The sequence below is a fragment of the Hylobates moloch genome, unplaced genomic scaffold (genome assembly GCF_009828535.3).
Source record: "Hylobates moloch isolate HMO894 unplaced genomic scaffold, HMol_V3 SCAFFOLD_2, whole genome shotgun sequence".
Taxonomy (NCBI): domain Eukaryota; kingdom Metazoa; phylum Chordata; class Mammalia; order Primates; family Hylobatidae; genus Hylobates; species Hylobates moloch.
Genome location: NW_026652277.1, coordinates 173,779,516 through 173,805,872, shown reverse-complemented (window position 1 = coordinate 173,805,872; position 26,357 = coordinate 173,779,516). Strand labels below are relative to the sequence as shown.

General features: G+C 42.8%; 2 protein-coding genes across 4 annotated transcripts in view; both read left to right on the top strand.

Annotated features, from left to right (window-relative positions):
- Window positions 1–26,357, top strand: part of PDE10A (phosphodiesterase 10A) — a 659,574-nt gene that overhangs the window by 40,068 nt on the left and 593,149 nt on the right. The window lies entirely within an intron of this gene.
- Window positions 4,911–16,488, top strand: LOC116473720 (putative transcriptional regulator encoded by LINC00473). Its single transcript, XM_058435669.1, is given in 2 exon segments — window positions 4,911–7,808; window positions 7,810–16,488. Coding segments are annotated over 2 exon segments (552 nt in total). The 5' UTR covers window positions 4,911–7,367; the 3' UTR covers window positions 7,921–16,488.

The following is a 26,357-nucleotide window of genomic DNA, read 5'->3' as shown; positions in this document are numbered from 1 at the left end:
CTCTCCACGTGCACTTGATAATAAAAATCTTGGTTCAGGTCTCAAGATCTTATTTTGGTCTTACTTTTATTAAGTGGAAGAAGACTTTGTAATTTAGATATCTCTTGTCTATTGACAGACACACACACACAGACTCTCTCTCTCTCTGTGTGTATGTATATATATATATATATATATATATATATGATTCTTTGCATCAGAAAAGTCCATTGTCAAGATTCAGGTCGAATTCTGATTTGGCAAAGTTTTCTCCTAGTCCCTGTAATTTACATATAATATTCTGAAAATAAAGTAGAAACTTATGCCTTTCCAGTCTGTTTGATAGGACATTACCTAATGCTGCCCTTCCAAAAGGCCGTACTTAATTGGTGAGATGGATAATTCCAGGTCGGGGGTAAGTGATGTCTTGCTGTGTCAGGAAGCAAGGAAGCTGTCAAAAACTAATACGATTGTGCAGAGAGAAGCCCCTTCCCATTGGCCAAAAGTATGACAATTTCGACATCAAAAGTAGCAGTGGTTATAGTGTATTAATGCACATTGAATCAATAAAAATACATGAGTCCAAAATGAAACTCAAAAAGCAAAAGCTAGGAAAATACGTTTATGCCACAACTTGGGATGACTACTAAACCAACTCATTACATTAAGAATTTGACACTGAAGGGCAATAATTATTTACCTTCTCTTTCCAATATGAACTGTACTGGGGATAATGAGACAGCTGAGTTGATGAGAGAAAGCTCTATTTTAAAAGAAAAAAAGGCCATCAATAATATAGAATAAATGATAGAATTAGAAAAATCAACATTAGATACGTAGTTAATGCAGATCTAGACACTGATCTAAGGGAGAAAAAGTAGCTGTACAATGGAAGGATTATATGTTCCATCTCTTAACCCACGGTCAACTTTAGCATCAGCAATGGCCGGTCAACCAGGCTTTATGTACACAGCATCACTTAAGATGTAATCTAATCCCAAGTGTCTAATTTGAATTTATAAACCTTTAGATCTGACTCTCAGCTTACAGGAAATATGGGAGATAGAGGAAAAGACAAAATGACTCCATGAGAAAATACCCAGACACGCTTCCAGAAGATGAAATATGGTCTTCATCAATGACTGCATGTCATTGATAAAGAAGCTGTGGTAGATTAGGAGCAACTTAAGGAAGGCAACAAGGTACAACAAATGGCCCTTGACTGGGTCCTGAATGGTTAAGCCAGCTAAAGAAAATGTTTGGAGCAAACGAGTAAATTTGAACATGGACTAGGTATTATATAAGATGAAGATTCATTGAAATGGAAACCTAGAGTTTATTAACTGAAAAAAAAGGTTATAAAATTATACGTAAAAAATAATTTCATTTTAGGTATGCATATGTATATATAGATAGAAAATATCTGAATTATATTCAATAATGTGTTTACTGCACTAATTTCCGGATGGTAGAGACATGGTATTTTAATTATTAAATTTCTGATCATATGAAGGTCATGTAGTAAGGCCTGAATGATATATTTATTAGTTTTTTTAAATGCCCAGGTAGTTTTATGTATTTATTATGTGCAACATGATGTTTTGAAATATATATACATTGTGGAATGGCTAAATCAAGCTAATTAACATGCATAACAGCACACAGTTGTCATTTTGTGGTGAGAACACTTAAAATCTACTCTCTTAGCATTTTTTAAGAAGACAATATATTCTTTTTTTTTTTTTTTGAGATGGATTCTTGCTCTGTCACCCCAGGCTGGAGTGCAGTGGCATGATGTCGGCTCACTGCAAGCTCTGCCTCCCGGGTTCACGCCATTCTCCTGCCTCAGCCACCCTAGTAGCTAGGACTACAGGCGAGTGCAGCACACCCGGCTAATGTTTGTTATTTTTAGTAGAGAGGGAGTTTCACTGTGTTAGCCAAGATGGTCTTGATCTCCTGACCTCGTGATCCCCCCGCCTCAGTCTCCCAAAGTGCTGGGATTACAGGCGTGAGCCACTGAGCCTGGCCGACAATGTATTCTTATTAACTATAGTCACCATGTTTTGCAATAGCTCTCTTTAGATTATTCCTTCTGTCTCATTGAACCTTCCTAACCTGTGACCAATGTAGGGGAAAAGCTGTATGACATTGGTCTAGGCAATGATTTTTTTTTGGTTATGACCCCAAAAGCACAGGCAACAAAAGCAAAAATAGACAAATGGGATTACTTCAAACTAAAAAGCTTCTGCACAGCAAAGGAAACAATCAACTAAACGACATTATGGCTGCATGGCATTTTTACAGTTGCTAAAATGCAATCACACGCATTTCCCCACTTGCTTTAATTATCTATGAAGTAGACAGAGCGAGCATTATTGTACCTGTTTGCCATATGTATATAGAGAACTAGATGGCTTAGTGACTCTATTAGTTATCTATTTCTCCATAGCAAATGTCTTAGTCTAGTCAGGCTGCCATAGTCAAATACTATAAACAACAGAAATCTATTTCTCAGAGTCCTGCAGGCTGGGAAGTCCAAGATCAAGGTGCTGGCAGTTTCTCTTCCTGGTTTGTAGATGGCACCTCCCTACTGTGTTTTCACATGGTGGAATGGGTAAACAAGCTCAATGGGGTTTCTTTTATAAGGGCACCAATCTTATTCATGAAGGCTACACCCTCATGACCTAATCACCCCCCAAAAGACCCCACCTCCTAATACTATCACCTTGGAGTTTAAGATTTAAGCATATAAATTGGGGTGGGGGGGCACAAAGACGAAGACCATAGCAACAAATTACCCCCAAATTTACTGGCTTAAACAAACAAGCATATATTGTTTCTCATAGTTTCTGAGGGTTAGGAAGTCAAGAGTGGCTTAGCTGTGTGGCTGTGTCTCAGAGTCTCTTACGAGATTCCAGTCCAGACGCTGGCTGTAGTTACATCATATGAAGTTTTACTGGCACTGGAGGAACTGCTTCTAAGGTGGCTCATGGCACATGGCTGTTGTCAGGAGACCCACACAATGTGGAGGCTAGCCCTCCCCAAAGCAGGTGGCCCAAGGAGCAAACAAGCAACCAAGTCAGAAGCTGCAATGTCTTTAGAGCCTGGTCTCAAAGTGACACACTCTCACTTCTACTGTGTTCTGTTGGTCACACAGACCAACCGCCTTGTGCAACGTGAAGGGTGTGAACACCAGGAGTTGGGGGTCACAGGGGCCAACATGAGTTGGCTTCCACACCCAAGGTCACTGCCACACTCAAGGTCATACCAGCTGGCAAAACTAGAAAGTGAAGCCCTGTCTTCTGAGCACAGAAGATTTTCACTTCACACAGACTTTTCATAAAAGGACCGTGTCCTCTTTAAGTATAGAAGATTTTTTTTCAAAAATTTTCTTTGCACAGTGACATATTTACTGCAGTATTTATATGACATCACTAAACACAGAGTTGGGAATCCAACAAGCTCTTTCAAGCAAGAGTATGTGAATATGAGTGGGCCCCAGCATACCACAGGCAGTTAGTTTTGCTCTAATGTAATGTATGTATTTCTACATTAAAAACTGTAGGGCTTATGGGAAAATGGGGTTAGAGACACAATATTCAAAAACTTTATTAGTGACAAATAATAAAAGGTGAGGAACCGAATAAAAATGGTAGCACACATAGTTATACATTTCAACTCATTAAGAAATCCTTAAATACTGCAGTAAAGACATCACTTTGAAAAGATCACCTTGAGAAAGACCTGAAGTTTGCTTGTAGAAGTGAGTGTCCCATGTCTGGGGGCCTACCATGTCCTCCTCCATGTCTGCAAGAGGAAGGGAACCAAAGAGTTCGCAAGAGAAAAAGAACAGAAAACCAGAGGAAAAATACAAAATAGCTGAGATTCAAGAGGGCAAATTAAAGAGAAGGTGATATGGTTTGGCTGTGTCCCCACCCAAGTCTCATCTTGAATAATCCCCATGTGTCCTGGGAGGGAGCCAGTGGGAGGTAATTGAATTATGAGGGTGGTTACCTTCATGCTGTTCTCCCACTAGTGAGTGAGTTCTCATGAGATCTGATGGTTTTAAGAGGGGATTTCCCCCCTTTTTGTTCAGCACTTATTCTTGCTGCTGCCATGTGAAGAAGGAAGCATTTGCTTCCCCTTTCACCGTGATTGTAAGTTTCCTGAGGCTTCCCCAACCATGCAGAACTGTGAGTCAATTAAACCTATTTCCTTTATAAATTACCCAGTCTTGGGTATGTCTTTATTAGCAGTGTGAGAACAGACTAATACAGAAGGGAAGGCACAGAGCTATGCAGCCAGTTGGTGGCAGGAAGGGCTGTAGCTCATGTTGTTTTGAACTGCTGGTAGAAGTATGTGATGGATAATTTTAGGTGTCATCTTGACTGGGTTAGGTGGTGCCCAGATTGCTGGAAAATTACTATTTCTGGGTGGGTCTGTGAGGATGTTTCCAGAAGAGATTAGCATTTGAATTTAAACACTGAGTAAAGAAGATCCTTCTTCACCAACATGGCAGGCATCACCTGACTCACTGAAGTCTCCAATAGACTGAAAAGGTGGAGGAAGGGTGAATTTGAGTGAATTATCTTTGTATGATCTGAGACATTCATCTTCTCCAGCCCTGAAACACCAGGTTCTCTAGGTTTTCAGACCTTTGGACTCTGTACTTATGCCAGTGGCTTCCCAGGTTCTCAGGCCTTTGACCTCAGACTGAGTTACAGCATCAGTTCTCCAGTGTGTAGGCAACAGATCATGGGACTTGCTAGCCTCCATAATTGCATGAGCCATTCCCATCATAAATATCGTGTTCAATAGATCTATATACTCCTTTCTTTCTTTCTTTCTTTCTTTCTTTCTTTCTTTCTTTCTTTCTTTCTTTCTTTCTTTTTCTTTCTTTCTTTCTTTCTTTCTGTTTCCTTCCTTCCTTCCTTCCTTCCTTCCTTCCTTCTTTCCTCTCTCTCTCTCCTCTCTTGCCTCCCCTGCCCCACTGCCCCATTTCCCTTCCTCTTTCTGGGTTCTGTTTCTCCCCAGGCTTCTGGAGCACCCTGACTAATACAAGAGTTATCTAAAATCCTACAGAGAGTTGAGATAGCAGGTGTGAGTGGGTGTGGCTCCTTGTCATGATGAAATGCATGTGTGTGAGATCCATCCTTCCTACTGCATTCACCTGGCTTCTGAGCAACAAAATGGTGCCTGAGCAAACCGACATTGACATGACACTCAAATTGTTCCCTAATTTACCAATCACAGTGGAACAAATCCTCATTTTCAGAGGAAATGTTCCAGCAGACTGGGCTGTAGTTACACCCTGGAATTGGCAAACACCATAAACCAGGGCTTTCCTCCTGGGGGGCCTTGTCGTAAATACCTACCAGCACACTGTCGAGGTTAAAGCAATTTATGTAGGTTGGTATATAATAGTGCCTAATAAATGATCAGAATTAGCAGTACTTTTCCCAAGAAGAGGTCCAGTGGGATTTGCATGGAACAAGCTGAAACTGGGAGCAGACAAAGCAAGGGCAGGTGAGCAGGGGCCTGAGAGTGGGGGCAGAGCAGGGGCAGAGCAGGGAGCCCCAGCAGGCACACATGGCAGGGCCCACTGTCCACAGTGGGTGGCAGCGAGCACAGGTGGGCACACACCGACACATCTCCCTCGACAGCCTCCTTCTGTGGGCGCAAAAAGGCACTAAAGATGATGCGTCACAAATTATTAACATCCTTAGTAACGATCTTCAAGGCAGAAACAAAACAGGGAACAATAACAAGCTTCAGGGAGTCTTTATTTTGTGAAGGGGTGTGTGTGTGTGTGTGTGTGTGTGTGTATGTGTGCGCATATATATATTTATATATATATATATACACATACATATATAAAATCATAAACTGGCATTTTTAATTCCCCTGCTACCCCAGCACACATATGATATACTACAGCGTGGCTGTTGGCAGCCCTAGCCGGAATATTTAATAAATGAGGCAGTAACGGACATTTATTGAAAAAAGTTTTTATGAGAAAACCCCAAATGTGCACGTTTTGAAGGTGCTTGCCAATCATGCCTGAGGGGCAGAGTCACATCCAGGAATCACTGTCCAGATGACATCATGAGATGATGGCTATGTGGATAGGAACAATGACTGAAGCCAGGTGCATCCCAGGTGGCTTCTGCCCCTGAAGTGCCCAGGGAAGACCTTGGTGATGGGGAATCTTTGGGTCTGCTCTTAAAGAAATGGTGAAATGGCAGGAGATGGGGGATGGCTCTGCAGGTGAAAGGTGGTGCATTAGGCCATTCTTCCATTGCTATAAAGAAACACTTGAGACTGGGAAATTTATAAAGAAAAGAGGTTTAATTGACTCACAACTCTGCATGCTGTACAGGAAGCATGGTGCTGGCATCTGTTCAGTTTTTAGGGAGGCCTCAGGAAGCTTACAGTCATGGCAGAAGGCAAAGGGAGAGCAGGCACATCACATGGCAAAAGCAGGAGCAAGACAGAGTCAGGGAGGGAGGTGCTACACACTTTTAAGTGACCAAATCTCGTGAGAATTCTATCAGGAAGATAGCACCAAGCCATGAGGGATCCACCTCCATGATCCCCACATCCCCCACCGGGCCCCACCTCCAACATTGCAGATTAAAATTCAACATGAGATTTGGGTAGGGACGAATATCCAAATGATGTCAGGTGGGCTCTGTGGGAAGGCCAAGAGGCAGGGAGTGTTTTCAAATGACTGGAGTCTGTCTGGTTTAGACAGAGAGTTCATGGAGGGAGTCTCTCCACCTCTTTAAGACAAGGCCTTAACAGCCACAGAAACAGATTTTTATTGATTTCAGAAAGGCCCGAGTCAATTTTTTCTCCTCGGATGTAGTATTAATGAATTGCTAAGTACTCCCATCTGCCAGCCATCGTTCTAAATATTTTACTGGTATCATCTGGTTTAATCCTTTCAGCAACCCTATGGGGTGTGTAAATGTTACCGTACCCCATTTATTCAAGGAAATGGAACCTAGAAGTATCAATAACTTGCCTAAGGTCAGAGTACCAAGTGTGAGATGTGGGCACAAATCCCGGACAGACTTCAGAGTCTGAGCTCTTATCTCTCTGTATCGCCTCTCCTACTGCGCTCTACACCAAGAAGTGTTGAAGTGCGCGTGCAGCAGTCCTGAAGTTGTTGGTGGGTTATGTTTCTTCTAAAGGCACTATGGAGATGAAACAATTTAAGTTCTATCAGTGTTTTTCATAGAAACACGGCTACTATAGCACCAAAAGTTGGAGAAAATTATCTTTATTTCTGGATTTCATCAGTGATAAAGGCTGCTGAATTGTGCATATCATTGGTTCATTTCGCACAACTAATCACATTTCACTTTATTCAAGACCTTTTAAAAATGGAACTGTCGGCTGTGGTTGGAAGGCGCAGGCAGGCGCCCTGGAGAGAGAGGCACAGGACAGAACGCTCCCAGGAAAGAGGAAGCACCCCCAGAAAGGAGCGCTCTATGGGCTCCAGGCAGCCGAGGAAACGTGAACGTGAGCACCGTGATTGCACTCCCACGTGCACCAACGCTGCCAGTGTGAACAGAAGCGGAGACCGCAGAGCGCCAGGCTGCGCCGGGAGATGCATCACGATGAAAAACTGCGCCCGAGCATGGCGGGAACTTTCCGAGAGGGCATGTTGTTTCCAGGAGGTTCCACCTTCTAATATGAAACAGTGTTGGGTGATTTTCCTTGATACTACTTTATGCTCGGCCTGGTTGTTGGCAAGTAGCTGCCCGTGTCTGTATGCGCCCTTGATTAGTTTCCACTGCATGTGTTTTAACACAGTGCTCCTTTTTTCCACGTTTATTTGAGCCAACCCTGTCTGCAAAGATCCAGTTTAATACAAATTTGAGTCTACGTGCTATAGCCTGGAAATGTACTAAAGACACTACAACATATTGCTGAAAGAATCTTTATTCTGAATTCAAAGCAGACACCTAGTAAAAAATTCTGGAATAATAAAACAAGCAAGGCTCATGTGCTCAGTTTTGGGGACGCTCCAATTTAAAGGCTTAGTCATTGTCACGGTGTAAGGTTTACCCATTGCCCCCATCACACAGATGTGGCATTGTTGAGAGCTGAGAGCCCTATGACCTCTTCTGCTGCCCAAGAACTTGGGGTGGGTGGTAACTGGAGAAATCAAAGTGATCAGCTGCAAAGAATGCTTCTATTGCTGAAGCTTGGTTGTGCGGGATTCTCCACGGAGGTCTTAAGGCAGAGGCAAAAACAAGGACTTTGGGAGGCTCCAGTGAGTAGCCAAAAGGGTTTGGAGTCAGGCAGCCTCAGGTTACAAATCCAGTCCTGCAGGCTAGGAGTTGTGTAAGCTTAAAAAAGTGACTGCACTTCTAGGAACATCATTTCCTTACCTGCACCTCCTTTTGACGGGTTTTCTGAGGACAATGCAATCCACACCCTGTGTCGAACACTTTTCTAATCAACGATGTGCAGACGCTGTTTATTTTACAGGAATAAAAATGTCAGAAGAACCCAAGTCATATTCATTTAAAGCAGGGTGACAAGTACACCAAAATCTGAAAAATCATCACTAAAGAACTTGTCCATGTAACCAAAAACCATTGAAATAAAAGTAAACTATTGAAACGAAATTTAAAAATAATAAAATGTAAAAGTCCAAAAAATTTATAGCAGTTCACCTGTTTCATTTCTTCCTTTATAAAATTGTATTTAGAAATTTGTTATATGTGTCTATGCGAACATTTTAAAAAATGTAAAAATGTGGAATTGCATAATGCTGCTTACTGATTTACAGCTATAAAAACATCTGCATAGACTTGCACACACGCAGGTACCCCTCGCCCTGTACAATTTCACCATCTGCACTTGCTATCTGAATGCAAGAACAAGAGGTTTTGGAGAGAAAAGGATACTTGTTAACATGTATGTATACATAGCTTTTGGGTTATGGTTTGTCTTACAAAAGAAGGATATTATACATATTTCCTGTATCTTGGATTAATCAATAGCACTTCCTAGAAATCTCACTGGGTCAACTGGTATATTCTAATTAATTCTTTGTGCTGGATGCATAATATTCTGTGGTGTAGAGGTGTAGCAACACCGTATTTTATTCAGCCATTCTCCTATTGATGGGCACTTATGTTATTTCCAGTTTTTTGATGCTATAAACAGTGCTGCAAAAAATATTGTTGCCCATATGTCCAATTTACTAAAGATTTTATTTCTCCAAATAGAATTTTATTTCTAGTCTCCAAATAGAATTTTATTATCTCCAATTTCATTTAACCTGCCCTTCCACACACATATTGAGGTCATCAACCTGATTATATGTAGAGTGTGTGTGTGTGTGTGTGTGTGTGTGTGTGTGTGTGTGTGTGTGTGTGTTGTTTCGTTTTTGTTTTAGTTTTGATGTTGTTGGTCACTGGACTCCTTGCTACAGGACTTCTTTAAATCGATTTCTTGAGTAAGCACTTGAAAAGTGCCCAGGGCGCAGTGTTTGAGAAGACATCAGCCAGGGCCCCCTCACTGAAGGAAGCCCCGAGTGGGTTTTCTGGGGTTCACATGGGGACCTGACTTGAATCCCAAGGATAAGGGCCCCGTTGTCCAGTGAGCACAGGGGCCCTTGGCACCCTCAGCTGAAACTCATCCAAGATTAGTAACATTCCAGCCAAATTCTTGTTTTATTGTATGATTTCATTTAAAAATTGCATGTATAACATGGATAGGCTATAAACAGAATGAAAACAACAAGAGATATGAGTGGATGTTGCCTTTATTCTAGTTGGAGACAACCATATTTACACAAGTTATTCAGAGACGCTCACAGTTGTCAATGGACTCCACGCTACGGCTTTGTGAAGCAGTGTTTGCTTCAGGTGACAGAGCTGCTCTGGTTGCCCACAAGCTGCTCTGTTGGTGAACTGTTTCACAAGGTTGTTTTACCTTGAGTTACTGCTGTGTTCACAGTGGTGCTTCGAGAATGCCAAAGCTCATTGCTCTGTTTGCAAAGCTGTTTGGCTTGTTGGGGAGGGTAAAATGCAATATATTTAGACTTTTGATATTGACAGTCCAGCTTTTGGCTTCTGAAGTCTTTGTAGAGGAAAGGAAGTGGGAGAGATTTTCAGAAGACCCTCCTGTGATGTGGGGTCTGTGTTGATATCTGGATTTTTGTTAACATTTATTATCAGGCTTCATACAGGAGGAACTGGTTTGCAGAGCCCTGAATTTAGGCTTTGACAGGTAAGAATCTCTGAAATGAACAAGACTAGTTTGGTTAGCATTTATTAGAAGGTCAGTTTGTAGGTCCTTAATTGCCTCCTGTTTATAGAACTGGATAGTGTCTGTGTGTGTTTTGTGTTTAATTGTGATTTGCTGCTCTTGACAGGTTTTGTGAAACTGACAACAGCTCTTTCTCAGCCTGTTTTTCTCTAGTGGCCAAAATGTTCACTGTTAATTTATTCTGTTTACTCTTCATTCATTCAACAAATATTTATTCAGTCCTACTACGTGCCAAGCACTGTCTAGCCTATAAAGATGTCAAGACATGTACCAACTCTTTCAATAAATATTTCTAAGTTGTAAAAATATTCAGTGATATAAAAATAAGAAAGGTTCTATTAAGAACAGGTTGCTTTTTTAAATATGTAAGTTTATGTTGGATGCAATATGAAACTGAATTCCAATGCAAAGTTGTTTTAAGAGAATGTGAAAATCTCACCATTCACTGACTTAGGAGAAAAGTTACTCTGAGAATTAATAGAAGCTAAATAGAAGAAGATAGTTAAAATCTGTAGGATAGCTAATGTCTTCTTGTCTTGTACTTTGGGGGAAAAAAGTAAACAAAAGTCTTATTAAGTTTCAAGTAGGTGCCACCTGAACCCTTCCATATTCAGGATTAGACAAGTGGCAATGGCACGTGGAGCTCGCTGGCCAGGCCCGGTGGGTTACAGGGCTTGGTTTTCCTCCTGCCCTCAAGGAGCGTCTAAGGCCTCTGGGATGCTACATAGGATGCAGGCAGGACTGCCTGTTTGGGGGCAAAAAAGTTGTCATGGTCACCCCTGAACTACATAGAGGAAGAACTTAGTCTCAGCGCAAGCAAATGGTCTTCCAAAATTTGTACAAACAAGTTCCCAACAATATAAGCTGCATTTAACCCTAAGCAAACCATCCTCACAGCAAAGGTCTTATTCCACTTGCACATTCCTTCCAAAGCACAAATGCCCTTTCTCAGTTCAACCATGAAAGGACTGATGGGAGATGATCTTAGAAGAGTGGCGATGATTCACACTATTGGGTTAAAAGGAGAGAATACTGGGGAAAAGTGAGGCTCCCCAGTAAGTCTCTACTCATTCTCCATCATTGTTGGCTGCCCTTCATTTGCCAATATGGTCAAATCTTGCTCCTACATTAACATTTAAGAATCACCATCTTCCTGGGTTGTAATCACCTCTCTCTCCTTTCTTTTCACAGGCAAAATTCTCCTTGTCTCCCATTGTTTGCATTCATTCCCATTCCCACCACCCTGCCTGGCAGCTCCCCCCACCACACAATAGACACAGCCAGTGGCAGGGACACAGCTGTCTTCTGGTGCCAGATCTGGCTAACACATGGGTGTAGCATTTGACCTTCATGACCCTCTGTTCTTTCTTCTTCCTTCTCAAAAATATTTCTTGGATTCCTTGAAAACATTTTCTCCTGTTGTCTTTCTCCCTCTCTGCATTCATTATCTTGCTTTATTTCTGCCGATCTTAAATGAGGGTGATATCCACATCCTTTCCTATCTGTTACTGCTTACTCCACATTCTCTCCATGGTTCATCACATTCCTCCCTCTGGCATCAGTAAAATGGATTTCATATCTCCAGCTCAGACGTCACCAGTTCTACATGAATACATCAGAGGCTCTGTGTACAAGGACTGCTCAAAACTGAACATGTTACCTCCTCTTTCTGATTCCTGCTCTTCCCCACTCCCTGACCCATCTGCTTCTTTCCCTCATTATTAAAGTTATTACCATCATGCAACTTTGATGAGTTTAAAATCTGGAATCCATCCAGAATTCTTCCTTACATGTATCACCTATATCCAAATGACAATGGTCTTAGTTTGTTTTGTGCTGCTGTAACAAAATATCATAGACATGGTGAATTATCAACAATAGAAATTATTTGGCTCACAGTTCTGGAGGCTGAGAAGTCCAAGAGTGAGGGGCCATGTCTTGTGAGAACCTTCTTGCTGTGTCATCCCACGGTGGAAGGCATCACATAGCAAGAGCACAAAAGAGACAACAAGAGGGCAAAATTCATCCTTTTTCTCAGGACCCCCTTCCAAAATCACTAACACACCCCTGATATAGTGGCATTAATCTATTCATAAGGGCAGAGCCCTCATGACCTAATAACCTCTTAAAGATTCTGCCTCTCAACACTGTTGCATTGGGATTTAAGTTTCCAGCACATGAACCCTACGTTTGTTCTCCCAGTGAAAGTTCTCTCAAACATATCCCCTCTCCTCCATTCCTGCTATCCTTGCCTTAATTTTAGTCCAGAATTATTTCTTGCCTGGGATTTTGCCCACAATCTCTCTCTTCCTTAGAAATCTATCCTCCTCTCTACTTTCAAAATGTTTTTGAATTCAAATTTGATCCTGTCTTTCCCCTGGTTAAATCCTTTAGTGGCTTACCACTTGCTATAAGACAAAGTCAAAGTCCTCTGTGCCCTTCGTCATCTAGTGCCATCTCCTGTGCACAGACTTCCAGTTCTTTGATTATCTCTGTGCCTTTGCACACACATTTTCTTCCTTGGAATCACTTTGTCCTACTTCTATTTTTCTTTCCTACACTATTTAGAGTCTTCTCATTCTTCAAAGAACCCAAAGATGGCCTCCTTTATAAGGTTTTCCACAGCTCTCTCTTGCTGATAGAGTTTGTTGTGCCTTTTCCTAGCAACTTCCTATGTATCTGGTGGGCCCTTTCCATACTACTGTATTACACTTGCTGGTTTACAAATCTATATCCAGCACTAGACTGTGAACTTCTTGGGGGAAGGAACTACGTCTGATAACTACATTCTTTGTAACTTCGTGGAAGCAGTGCCTAACACTTAGGAAACTTTTAGAGCCCCAAATTTGCTATTTTTCACATGCTTGGATATGTGTTCTTCGCATTAATAATGGAAATGATAGTGCCATTCCTGCCGACCTTACAGTTGACAGTTGACACTAAATGTGAGACTAAATGTGCCAATGTGTATGAAAGTGTTTCTCACACTTACATTTCTATCCAAAAGCAAGATATTATTAGTAGTAGTGTCATCCAATGTGGTGTAAACCACATTGGGAGCCCATCCATGGCATTGCAAAGAGTGGTGGGGTGGAACAAAAGCCACAGATGAAAATTTTGCCATCCTAAGAACTGGATAAGTATCTGGGAAAGCAGGATACTGGGTAGAGTATGCTTTCTTTGCTTTCAGTTAAGTCTTCGTTTCAGTGACCCCTTGTTTATGGTAGTTTAGAGGTGCCTGCAGTAAAGCAAGATATAATAAATGCAAAATTAGTTTTTTTAATGGGGTTGAGGAAAATAAAGATTATAGAGAAAGATGGATCCAGAGGGTTTTTTTTTTTTTGTCACTAGTTTGAAAATTGATGGTGGTGTAGACAAGTTGAAGGATGAAGCCAAAATCTCAGGCAAAATATCAGATTCAAACTCAAGGCAATGACTATTCTATATTTGCCATTTTGGTGCAGCTAAAGATCTCTGAGGAGTAATGTGATGACAGATCTTCAAAAGAGGTGATTGAGGCTGAGTGCAGTAGCTCACACCTGTAATCCCAGCACTTTGGGAGGCCAAGGTGGGCGGATCACTTGAGGTCAGGAGCTCAAGATCAGGCTGGCCAACATGGTAAAACCCCTTCTCCACTAAAAATACAGAAAAAAAAAAAAAAAAGATCAGCCAGGCATGGTGGTGCATGCCTGTAATCCCAGCTACTCGAGAGGCTGAGGCAGGAGAATTGCTTGAACCTGGGAAGCGGAGGTTGCAGTGAGCTGAGATGGCGCCATTACACTCAGCCTGGGTATTGCAGTGAAACTCCATCCAAAAAAAAAAAAAGGGAATTGATGTTTCAAAATGAAAAATTGCAAACTGGAGCTATGCTTTTGTCCCAGAATTTATGTTCACAAACCCCTATTGCTGTGCTGTGCCTGTGGTTGGCCCCAAGGTGCCCATCAAAGCAGCTGTTTTGGTTCTGACCTGCTCCCAGCTACACTTGGAAGGCAGCCTGAGATGTCTCCCTCTATGTTTCGTTATTCCGGAATGTTGTGTTACATTTTTGTTGTGTATAATTTTTTTTTCCTACACAAATGCTAGCCTAAAAATCCTGTACCAAAAGATCTGTATATTCTATGAAACTTGTGCTGTAAAAACCCAGAAGCATTCTGCTGACAATTCTTTAACCAGGGAGAGGTTCCTCAGGGGGAATGCCTTTCATTATGTATATTTGAAAATGAATTTTCAGGTCTCTGCTTCCCATGTGAATTTATATAAATTTATGTAAAAAATGAGAAGCAATGCTTTTTTAATTTTTTCCTTAGAAGTGGGCATATATTTTTTAGGGCATAATATAAAAGATCGACTGGTTTGAGCTCGTTTGTCCTCCGCAAGTCTAAAATGAGAAAAACTAGAATTCCCTGGTAATATCTACATTTATTAATGAATGGATGTGTGCTATACTAGCTACCAGGCAAGGTGCTTAAAAAGAGAAGTAGGTTTTAGTTTCTCTCTCCTGTGGGTCTGTCAAGCTTTTCTCAGCCAATTCTCTTCCCTCTCTGGAAACTGTGACGTTTTACCTTCTCCTCCTTGCCTGGTGCCCGCTGAAAACACGGGGACTGTTTCGGATCTTCTCATGTCTAGACACCCCGTAAAGCCATTTTTCCTTCATCTGCTGCCCAACCACACAGGTAGAGGGGACTTTACCGCAAGACTTGCTGCCTCCTGTGTGCTCCCCAAGGAAGACTCCTAATGTCTTCAGATCCACAAACCTGGGGAGGGGTTTGTCATCTCCGGTAGCCTCCCCAGACCAGGAATCAGCCCAGGGCAGAGGCCTCTCTCAGGAGCCCACTGCTGCCTGGCTCTCTCCCTCCTCTTTGGTCCTGCCTCTTCCCCAGCCCTGGGTGAACTCTGCCTGGTCTCCTTGGAGGGGCTGTGGAGGGAAATGCCTGGAGCGGGGCAACCTGCCATCCACCTGCTCTTGCACCAACATCGAGTTTTTAAAGGCTACGCCCCTTGGAAACTCAAAACCAGTTATCCCTCAAAAAGTTCAGCTCAGGCCGGGCGCGGTGGCTCATGCCTGTAATCCCAGCACTTTGGGAGGCTGATGCGGGCAGATCACCTGAGATCAGGAGTTTGAGACCAGCCTGACCAACATGGTGAAACACTGTCTCTACTAAAAATACAAAAATTAGGCTGGGTGTGGTGGCTCATGCCTGTAATTTCAGAACTTTGGGAGGCTGAGGCAGGTGGATCACTTGAGGTCAGGAGCTCGAGACCAGCCTGACCAACATGGTGAAACCCTGTCTTTACTAAAAATACAAAAAGTAGCTAGGCGTGGTGGCACATGCCTGTAATCCCAGCTACTTGGGAGGCTGAGACCGGAAAATTGCTTGAACTCAGGAGGCGGAGGTTGCAGTGAGCTCTGATTGCACCATTGCACTCTAGCCTGGGCAATGAGAGCAAAACTTCGTCTTGAAAAAAAAAATCTAGCTCTCACATGTCAAAAACTTTGGCTGTCCACACTATTATTCTGTTCCAACTTTTAAGAACGCAGATAAAAAATGCAACAAAGTTAAAAAGCCTTATTAACCTTAAGACTTGATGCTGGTGCCATTCCTAGGCTGGTATTTCTCATGAGTCTCCACCAAAGACAGAGGGCAGGAAGATCTGGACTTCTTGGGCTTTGAGGACCACTTCAGCGGGCAGTATATCATTCCCTGTGTGGAGCTGCATTTCCTGTGACGGGCACTAGCTTGATGGTTTCTGCTTTTGTGACTGTTCACCTGCACTTGCCAAGGCTGTGCTGTGCCTCCACTCACCTGCCTCATGAGGGGACTCTAACCTTTCTGTCATCTACCACATGCCATTGATGAGAGCCACAGGGTGTGGCCTCCTGGTGGTCCAGCTCAACCTCTGTTCTCTCTCATTCCTGCTTCTCAACAACCTCCTGGAGCTTTTTCCTCTGGGTGTAGGAGGAGGGCCCCACACACTGGATCACAGCCACGCTTTGGAAGGAGGAGAAGTGACTGTTGGGGAGACAGCCCCTAGGAGACCTGGGTCTTTGTTTTATTTTGTTTCTTTACAATACAGCCATTTCATGTATAACCTTTTCCACATACACCCTTGCCTTCTCCCAGAGGTATGACACAAGGAATACAAATGTCAGCTGCGACTCTGGAAGGCTGCAAGGAACTGGTGCTGCCCATAGAAAAGCACTTCAAAACCTTAAACGCCAGCACTATTTCTCCCACCTTCTTTCATGTTCACATCTGCAAATAATGGGCACTCAATACAATTTTATGGCAAATCACAGAATTAGTTCTGCCTCGAATCCTTTGTGGAATGAAGTGTGAGTATAGGACAAGTGTGCAAACAAGCACAAACACTAGGGTCCATTCACCCTGGTGCAGTCCATGGCCCCTTTATTCCTTTTTGTCTTTCAATAAATATGTGTTGAACACCTATTATATACCAGTTACTATTGTAGACAGACGTGGTATCTATTCTTGTGAACAGACACGGAGGAGGTACATGAATAAATAGGACGTCAAATAATAATGAGTGCAGCCAAGGAACAGAGCAAGGGCTCATGAGTGCCAGTCAGAGCTTCTTCCCTAGCTAGGCTGGCAAGAAAGACTCCTGAAGTGGTCGCACTTGAGCAGAGGCCTGAAGGATGGAAGGAGACCACCGTGGCAAAGTGGATGGAAGAGAAGATGAACCAATCATTTTCTACAATCAAGTCATATTTGAAATGCACGAGGTCCCCATCTGATATCGCAGAGGTGCAGGGGCATGGGAAGGTTCCTAACAGGCATCACCAATGCTTTGTGCTGTCTCACCATATTTCACGGGGCTGGCTGGTTCTCCCTGCGGTTCCCTCAGTTTCATCAGCACCACGGTGGCTTCCCATGTTCCAGGCTGCGCCAGGCTGAAATGCCAGTTCCTGATCCTGCAAAGAGCCGTGGTGATGCTCCCTGTGTGTCAGTGAGCCGGGAACCTTCCCCGCAGCTCCAGCCCTCACAGCCTCGGCCCTCGTTAACATGGGCAATTAAAGTGCTCAGGATTTTTCACTTGAAATGTTCTGAATGCAAGTAAGTTGCTTTATGGAAGAATGAATCTGTTTCTTTCTGCCACTTCCTTCCATGCACAGCCAGCGTTTTCATCAGCAGCCTTTGGGCAAGGCATGCGTGGCGTGGCTTATTGGAATGTTGATGAAGGCAGACCTTGAGTATCTTTTGAAGAAAACAAAACTTAAGGAAAAAGTCTGACTTGTGAAACTCGAGGCAACTCTGTGGACTGTGAATTCAGCAGGGAAACAACACATTGTTGATTTTCTCTCCTTATTTCTCTGTTTTCTCCTCTGATCCAGTTGGTCACGTCCACAAACCGAAAGAACACATGCAGAGGAAGGAAATTCAAGTGTTTCCTTCCTGTCCGCTGGGTGGCCACCCACACCCTCTCTCTTCTCTTGGGCCACTTGTCCCTAACTTCTTTTATTCATGAAGACCCCTGCTGGCATCCTTGGCAGCTCCATGGGGGTGAAAAGGGCTATGAATGCTCTTCCTCTTCATAACTCTCTAGGCTTCCTGGTGAACATGGAGAAGAAACCATTTTCTTCATTCATCAGTGGCCCAGGGATCTGTGAACCTTCTCACCTGCCGCCCTCACGCCTGCAGTGATGTTGCCTGGTCATTAGGGAGCACTCTCTTCCCACCTGCCACCTTCACACCTGGAGTTATATGTGCCTGGTCATTAGGGAGCACTCTCTTCCCACCTGCCGCCCTCCCGCCTGCAGTAATGTTGCCTGGTCATTAGGGAGCACTCTCTTCCCACCTGTCGCCCTCACGCCTGCAGTGATATGTTCCTGGTCATTAGGGAGCACTCTCTTCCCACCTGCCGCCCTCACACCTGGAGTTATATGTGCCTGGTCATTAGGGAGCACACTCTTCCCACCTAGGCGACAGCAGCTCTGACCCAGCCCGGTGCTAGGTGATTGGCAACTGCAGTGCCCATGCCACAAGCTGGGTCAGATTTTCCTGTGCGGACGCAGTCATGGGGATGTTGCTAGGGACAGTGAAGTTGGCTCTGTTTATCCAAATATGGTAGGAATGGATCCTTCTGAGAAAATATGCTTTCGACTTCATGATTTTCCAGCAGCACTGAAGGCGCTGCACACAAGGGGCTGCTAGCTGGGGCATGGGACACATAGGGTGTCGTGGCTTCCAGCCCCACACAGTGGTCACTCCAAGTCCCGTGGGCAGCCTGGCCCAACCTGAGTGGTTGTAATGTTTCTGACGGCCTTCACAGCAATGTTGTATCATTCCATCACATGTATGGAACGAGTCCGGAACGCCAGGGCAAGAGAAATAATATTCCCTGCCTAGGTATCCACTCTGCCTTTCTCAGAAGCAAACAAACACATCTGAGGAGAGAAAAAGCACAACCCCATGTTCGATCCTTCCCCATGTCCAGCCACCTCCCACACCATCCTCAGATCTGACCTGCATTCGAGGACTCCTGCGTGCTTTACAAGCATCTCGTTTTAGTTCTTTTGTTTTCTGCACCAACCACGTCATTCACAGTTTACTGAATGCCCGCCACATGTGAGGCTGTGGACTGAATTCATTTCTTGGTGAATGCTATTGTGTGCCTGGCCATGAGTTTTGTCCTCCAAACAACCCTCTGTGCAGGAGGTCTCATTTTAGAGACGAGGAGTCAGAAGCTCCAAGAGGCTGATTCACTTGCCCAAGGACACACAGCTTCTGGGGGAAGACCTCGGATAGAAAGGAGACCCATATGACTCTAACATGCACCAGTTTAGTTCTTTGTTTCTCATCCCAGCAAGACTGCACTGGAAACTTCTCAACCAAAGGATCCTGTCTCATTCTCATTCATTTCCCTGAGTACATTTCGGGGACACATAGTGGAGTCGGGGCTGAGCAATTGCTTGTTGAGAAAAAATTGCGTTATTCTCTGAGCTCCTAGAGCCCACCATAGGTCCCAGCACTCAGAAGGAGGCACTAAGTGATGTGTGCTGGATTGAGAGGGGATGTGAGGGAGTCAGAAGTGCTCCAGACATCAGCCACCAGCAGCCGGGATGTTGGCACCACCAGGTTTCAAATATGAAGACAGCTTTGCCTTTTATTTCCTATAGAGTGGATGCTTTTCAGGAAATGTCTCCCTTTTGCTCTGCCATGGCCTTTTGAGAACACACTATTTTTTCATTCCAGATGAATAGCAAGGTTGGTGGACCAGCTCAAGTCAAGCATGAGGGGCTGAGCAGCTCACACCACATGCCTGGCGGTTAAACAGTGGGTGTCTGAGCACGTGCTGACCTGAGGGCTCACTGGGATCCTGGAGTGGGTCCAGCAGGTTGTGCAGAAACCACGTAGGACTGACTCTTCCCTCGGCCTCATGTGGGTTTCATGAACCCCCTTTTATTCTCATCCTCCGGTCAATCCGCTCACAGTGCAAATAAGAATGATTCTTATACAGGGTAACTTTAAGATCTCATCGCCAACTCCAGGGAATACCTCTAAACAGGTACCTTTGAGGACGCCCATGCAGGACCCACGTTTTCCCCCTTTTTACCTACTTCTGAGTGTGATGAAGCTAGGGCTTTAACACACTTACTTTATATGTATATAGTGTATACATAGTATATATATAATTATATATAAATATTACATATAAATATTAAATATGTTTAATTACATATAAATAGTACATATGAAATTATATATAAAATAACATAATTTAAAAATATATATCATTCTCAGCCTGGCATGGTGGCTCACGCCTGTAATCCCATCACTTTGGGAGGCGAGGACAGGCAGATCACTTAAGGTTAGGAATTCAAGACCAGCCTAGCCAATATGGTGAAACCCCGTCTCTACTAAAAATATAAAAATTAGCCGGGCATGGTGGCACACACCTATAGTCCCAGATACTTGGGGGGCTTAGGCAGGAGAATTGCTTGAACCCAAGAGGTGGAGGTTACAGTGAGCCGAGATGGTGCCACTGCACTCCAGCCTGGGTAACAGAGCGAGACTCCTCTGTCTCAAAAACAAACAAACAAAAAACTATATATATATATATATGTATATATATAATATATATATGTATATATATAATATATATGTATATATATAATATATATGTATATATATAACATATATATGTATATATATAATATATGTATATATAATATATATATGTCATTCTCATATTAATAATATTCATGAAAGAAAAATGAGAAAATACAGACATATAAGCAAGAGAAAATACAAGACTTCCCCAATTCTACCCACAGACCAACACATAAAATACCTTTGTGTATATTCTTCGAACTTTCTGCATAGTCATTTATACATTTATATTATTTCCATAAATAATGTTCGGTTGTTAAAAAACTGCCTTTTAAAACTCTTACTTTATTGTGATCATCTTTCCATATCAATAAAATAGTTTTATATGATCATTCTGATATATAATTGTAAATAATTTAACCAATCTGTTGTTGGCTTTTAGGCTGTTTCTAACAGCAGTGTAACTAATATCCTTATGGCTAAATCCTGATAGCCACACTTCACTATTTTCTCAGGATGAATTCCAGGTAGTTTAAGGGCTAGCATGTGCTTTTTTAAAATTATACTTTATTTTCTGGGGTACATGTGCAGGATGTGCAGGTTTGTTACTTGGGCCATGCTGGTTTGCTGCATGCAGCAACCTGTCATCTACCTCAGGTATTTCTCCTAATGCTATCCCTCCCCTAGACCCCACCCCCCAACAGGCACAGTGTGTGATGTTACCTTCCCCGTGTCCATGTGTATTCATTGTTCAACTCCCACTTATAAGTGAGAACATAGCATGTGCTTTTTAATGAATCTTAACATGCTTCCATAAGTTTGTTTCTATAGTAAGTAAACTCCAAGAAACCCCTCTCCCGCCCAGCCCAAGTCTTTTAAATGTAACTGCAAAATCTATAGAAATGCAACATGTTTCCATTAGAAAACGACACTCTTTTTGAAGTAAAGTACAACATCTTCATTATAAAACAGAATTACCTTTGGTAGCTCTGAGGCTTAAAGATCTTTGCAGTGACCCATGAAGTCATCCAAGGACAGTGGAGCCCAGCCTGTCTGACACGTCTTTGATGCTGAGCATTGGGTGGGATTGGGTGGAAAGTCTGATTTTTCTCAGGTTGGATGCTGTGCTCTAATTGCCAGTGGCTGGAAGCCTGGCTTGTTTTTCTCTTCCTGTCATCCAGTGCAGGGACACACAGGGAGAGTGTGAACATAGGGTGTGTCCAATCTAACTGCTAGGGTTTCCAAATTAACTGTAAACTCTAAGTCTTTAAAGGTCAATCGAACATTTTGTTCTTTTGTTTGACTTTTCCATTTAAAATAGAACTTTTGCCTCTGAGAATTTAGACATGGACACAAATACTATGGAAAAAGCCCAAACAGGAGAGTTTTCTAAACACTAAAGGACACCTACATATTTAGTTCTAGATTAATTGGCTAAAGGGTGTTTGTTGCCAGGAAAGAAGGGGTGGTTTACAGCTCCAAGCAAGGATGGATGGCTTCTTACTAGAACTGGCTTTATCAGTGAACATCTCAGGTCCTGCCTTGGCTTGGGGCCTCACCTGCAGAAGAAATCAAAGATGGCACCATCAGCCACTATTGCTGGTCCTTCATTCACCTCACCTTGCCGGGGTTGCTCCTGGCAGAAAACAGCTGGAAAACTGGGGTCCCAGAGAGAGAAACAAGTACACTTCATATTTTCTGTTGAATAAGATTTTTTAAACTTTTATTTTAAGAAAATTGAAGAGTTTTATGCAATTGTAAAAAATAATACACAGCCTCATATACCCTTCATGCAGTTCCCCCCAATGGCAGCATCTTGTGTAACTAGTCTGATATGACAATCAACATATTGGCATTGATACAATCCATCCACCATATTCAGATTTCCCAAATGTTTCTTGCACTCATTTGTGTGTATTTAGTTCTATGTGGTTTTATCAGACGTGAAGCATTGTTTTACCACCACTGGCATAGTCAATATACAACACAATTCTATCACTAGTCTCCATCCTGCTGACCTCAAACAGCCACAGCCAATGCTTTTATCTCCCATCATGATCCTCTGACAACCACTAATCTGTTTTTTAGTTCTCCCTCTCAATAGTTTGTTATTTCAAGAATGTTATTAAAATGATCATACACTATGTAGTCTTTTGAGATTTGCTTTCTATATTCAGCATAATTCTCTGGAGAGTAATCCAAGCTGTGTGTTTGTCACCGAGTAGTATTTAATGGTGTGGACATACCAGTTTGTTTAGCCATTCACCCATTGAAAGATATTTGGTTTATTTCCAGTGTTTTTTATTATTACAAGAAACGCTGCTATGAACATTTGTGTACAGGTTTCTGTGTAAACATAAGCCTTTATTTCTCTGGCATAGCTGTCCAGGGGTGGAATTACTGAGTCTTAGGGTAAGTGCATGGTTTGTTTCATAAGAAACTATTTTCCAGAGTGGCTGTATCATTTTACATTCCCACCAGCAATGTACGAGTGATCTAGTTTCTCTTCACCCCACCACCATTTGGTGTTATTGCTAGTGTTTTTTATTTTTTCTCTTGTGACAGGTGTATAGTGATATCTCATTGAGGTTTTAATCTGCATTTTCTAATGGCTGATGGTGTTAAAGTTCTTCTCATGTGCTTATTTGCCATTTGTCCTCTTCAACAAAGCAGCTATTTATGTCTTTGGCCCATTTCGTTTTTCCTATTAAATTTTGAGAGTTCATTATAGGGTCTAGATTCAAGAGCTTGGTGGATATGGGGTGTGCCAACATTTCCTCTCAGTCTGTAGCTTACCTCTTCAATCTCTTCAGAGACTTTTGCACAGCACATGTTTTTAATTTTGATATGGTCCAGCTTATCAATTTTCTCTTTAATGAGTCATGCCTTTGATGTCCAATCTAAGAACTGTGCCTGGCCCTAGGTCCCAAAGATCTTCTCCTATGCTTTCTTCTAAATGTTTTCTAATAACTTTTATGTTTTACATTTAAGTTTGTGATCCATTTTGGGTTAATTTCCATATAAGGTGTGACGATTTGGTTGAGGTCCTTTTTGCATAAGGATGCTCGGATAGGGTTTTTGTTTCAGGGGAATCTTTGCCTCTTTACTACAGGATGCTGGCCCACCCCTACCCCCACCACTAGTATTCTCTGGTGCTCGTCGTGCTGTGGGAGATCTTCTATGCAACATGGAAACCATGAATTGTACCACAGAGGGAGATCTTCTATCCACATGGAAACCATGAATTGTACCACAGAAGCAGATGTTCTATCCAACATGGAAACCATGAATTGTACAGACAGAGGGGGATATTCCATCCAACATAGAAACCATGAACTGTACACACAGAGGGAGATCTTCTATCCAACATGGAGACCATGAATTCTACCACAGAGGCAGATGTTCTATCCAAAACGGAAACCATGAGTTGTACGCCTAGAGGGAGATCTTCTATCCAATATGTAAGCAACGAGTTGGACACACAGAGAGAGATCTTTTATCCAACTTGGAAACCATGAATTCTACACACAGACAGAGATCTTCTATCCAACATGGAAACAATGAGTTATACCCACAGAGGGAGATCTTCTATCCAATTCAGATGTTCCTTATGTGATAGCATACTCTGTATCTACAACTAGCTAAAGTTTTGTGATGTCATTATTGTTATTGTTGTTGTAGAGGTGAGGTCTTGCTATGTTGCCCAGGCTGGTCTTGAATCCCTGGCCTCCAGCAATCCTCCTGCCTTTGTTTCCCAACGTGTTGGGATTACAGGCAAAAGCTGGTCTTATTCGTTCTAAAGCTGAAGTTTGAGAACTAAAAATCACTTTCAAGGGTAGAATGCATTTTATATTTTCTCTGAAAAATGAATTGGCACAAATTTCCAGTTAAATTTGTGCAATTTTCTTTAAAAAAAACAGTTAATTTTAAAGTGGTAATAGTTATATATTAGGAGTATAATCCCAAATTGTATAACTGTTTCCTGAGCCTCTTCCCATGTTCATTGAGATAATTTTGTAAAAGCATCCTAACCAGCAATGGGTCCTCTTGTTAAGAAGGCTGCCAGTATGAACTCTCTTTATGAAGGACTCACATGCTCTGACTATTCCGTCACCTCCCAACCACAGCCAGGAGTCTTCTCTGGCTGCCACAGAACTAAGGAGGGGGCACCGCTGCAGCCCAGCCCGTCTTGGCATTGTTCAGGGCCCTGTTCCAAAATATTTGTGAGCCAATGTATCTACATATCGACGGTGCTATCAATGGTACACATATCATTCTAGCAGGACTTTGCCACCTGCCATGATGTGGTCACTGCTCTGAATACCTGGAATAGGCCTTGTTCTCTTTCTAGCAGACATGCACAGAGTTTTGTCTTAAGAAATTGTCTGTACTTTGAAAGTCTATTTCCCAGGGATAGTTATACTTAACATTGGTCAGTAACTATGTTGATAAAAGCAAGCCCTTTGCTTTTGTAATACTTTTGTCTAACCATGTAAAAAGACACATCATGTTTGTGACTTCCTAATTAGGAGTGAAGGCCATTTTTGTTTGCATTGTTCATCTCTGCTCCCATCTCACCAAGCTTTAGCAGAGCATCTTGGTTTCCTTTCTCCACCTTAGAGTGCTTTGTGAATAGTACCCATTTCAGTGGGCTGAGGTGTTTTCCTATTTTGTTGTCTGGAAGGTGTCTACTTTGACCTACATTAATCTCAGGGCTTGGAGGTACAGTCATCCTCTGTGTAGACTTTGGGATTCGCTGGGATCCTCATTTCACAATGTGGACTCATGGAGGGGGGGGGAACCCCCAGAAGGTGGCTTAGGCTCTCTTTGCATGCAACCCTGACAGAACCCTTTTCTTAGCCACTCAGTGGACTCAACCGAATGTTTCCAAGATTGAGAAAACATCTGTGAGCAGATCTATCTACAAATGGACAGCGCTATCCGCGGGGCACTTTTCTTTCCGACTCTGACTTACGTGTGGAGCTCATGGGAGTGGTCTGGGTTACTTAAGGTTAACCTTTACATTCTCATAACCTCCCACATGCTTTTTCAGAATGCCACCCTGAGGAGTTTTACTGTTATTAAAAAAGGAGGTCACTGTTTGACCAGTTCTAGAGCAAACAGATTGTCCTAGGTTTTTTGAAAAAAGGAAATGAGTCACTTTCCATATGAATATCTGAACTATCAAAATATTAAACATCCCTTTGTTTACTGTTTTGCTTCTTAACTTTAAGACATGTAACCTCAGCCAAGTAGCACCAGCAAGAGCCATCTGCCGCGTACCTTAGCTGTGCTTGTACCACTTTGTGTAAGAGGAGCGGACAGCAAGGGAAGGTCTGGCTTTGATGGGGTGACCCTGCCCACTCATTAGACTCTGTGTGCAGCCAAGTGGTTGGGCTTGGCCACAGGAGTCCCACTGTCTTGGGGTAATCTGGTGGCAATCAAGACCAAACTTACTCAATGATATTGGAAATTGTATATTTTTTTCTTAATCTCAGCCTTCCCATCTCAGTTGATGGAGATCCCATGCTTTCTGTTGCACAGCCCAAAAATCTTGAGGTTGTCTTTGACTCCTTTGTCTCACACGCAATATCTGATCTATTCAGAAAATCCTACTGGCCCAATAATCTTCAAGATATATCTAGAAGCTTCTCACGTCTCACTATTTCCACGTCTACCCAGCCTGATTTATCCCACCAACCTCATGCACCTGGCTTGCTTCTCTCAACTGGCCCCTCAGCTTCTACCCTGCAGTCTAATCCCAGCAGTGGCAGGAGCGATCCATTCGTGACATTAGTTTGATTTCACTCCCCAGCCCAGAGCTCATCAGTGCTCCCTGTCTCTCTCAAAGGGAAAGCCAGTCTCTTTCAAGGGCCCACAAGGCCCTACGTGGTGTAGCCCTGCCCTTCTGCACCCACTTCCTGCAATTCTCCCATGGGCTCACTGTGTTGGCAGCGGGTTTCCATGCTCATGCTGGAATGCACCAAGCCCTCTCTCATCACAGACCATTGC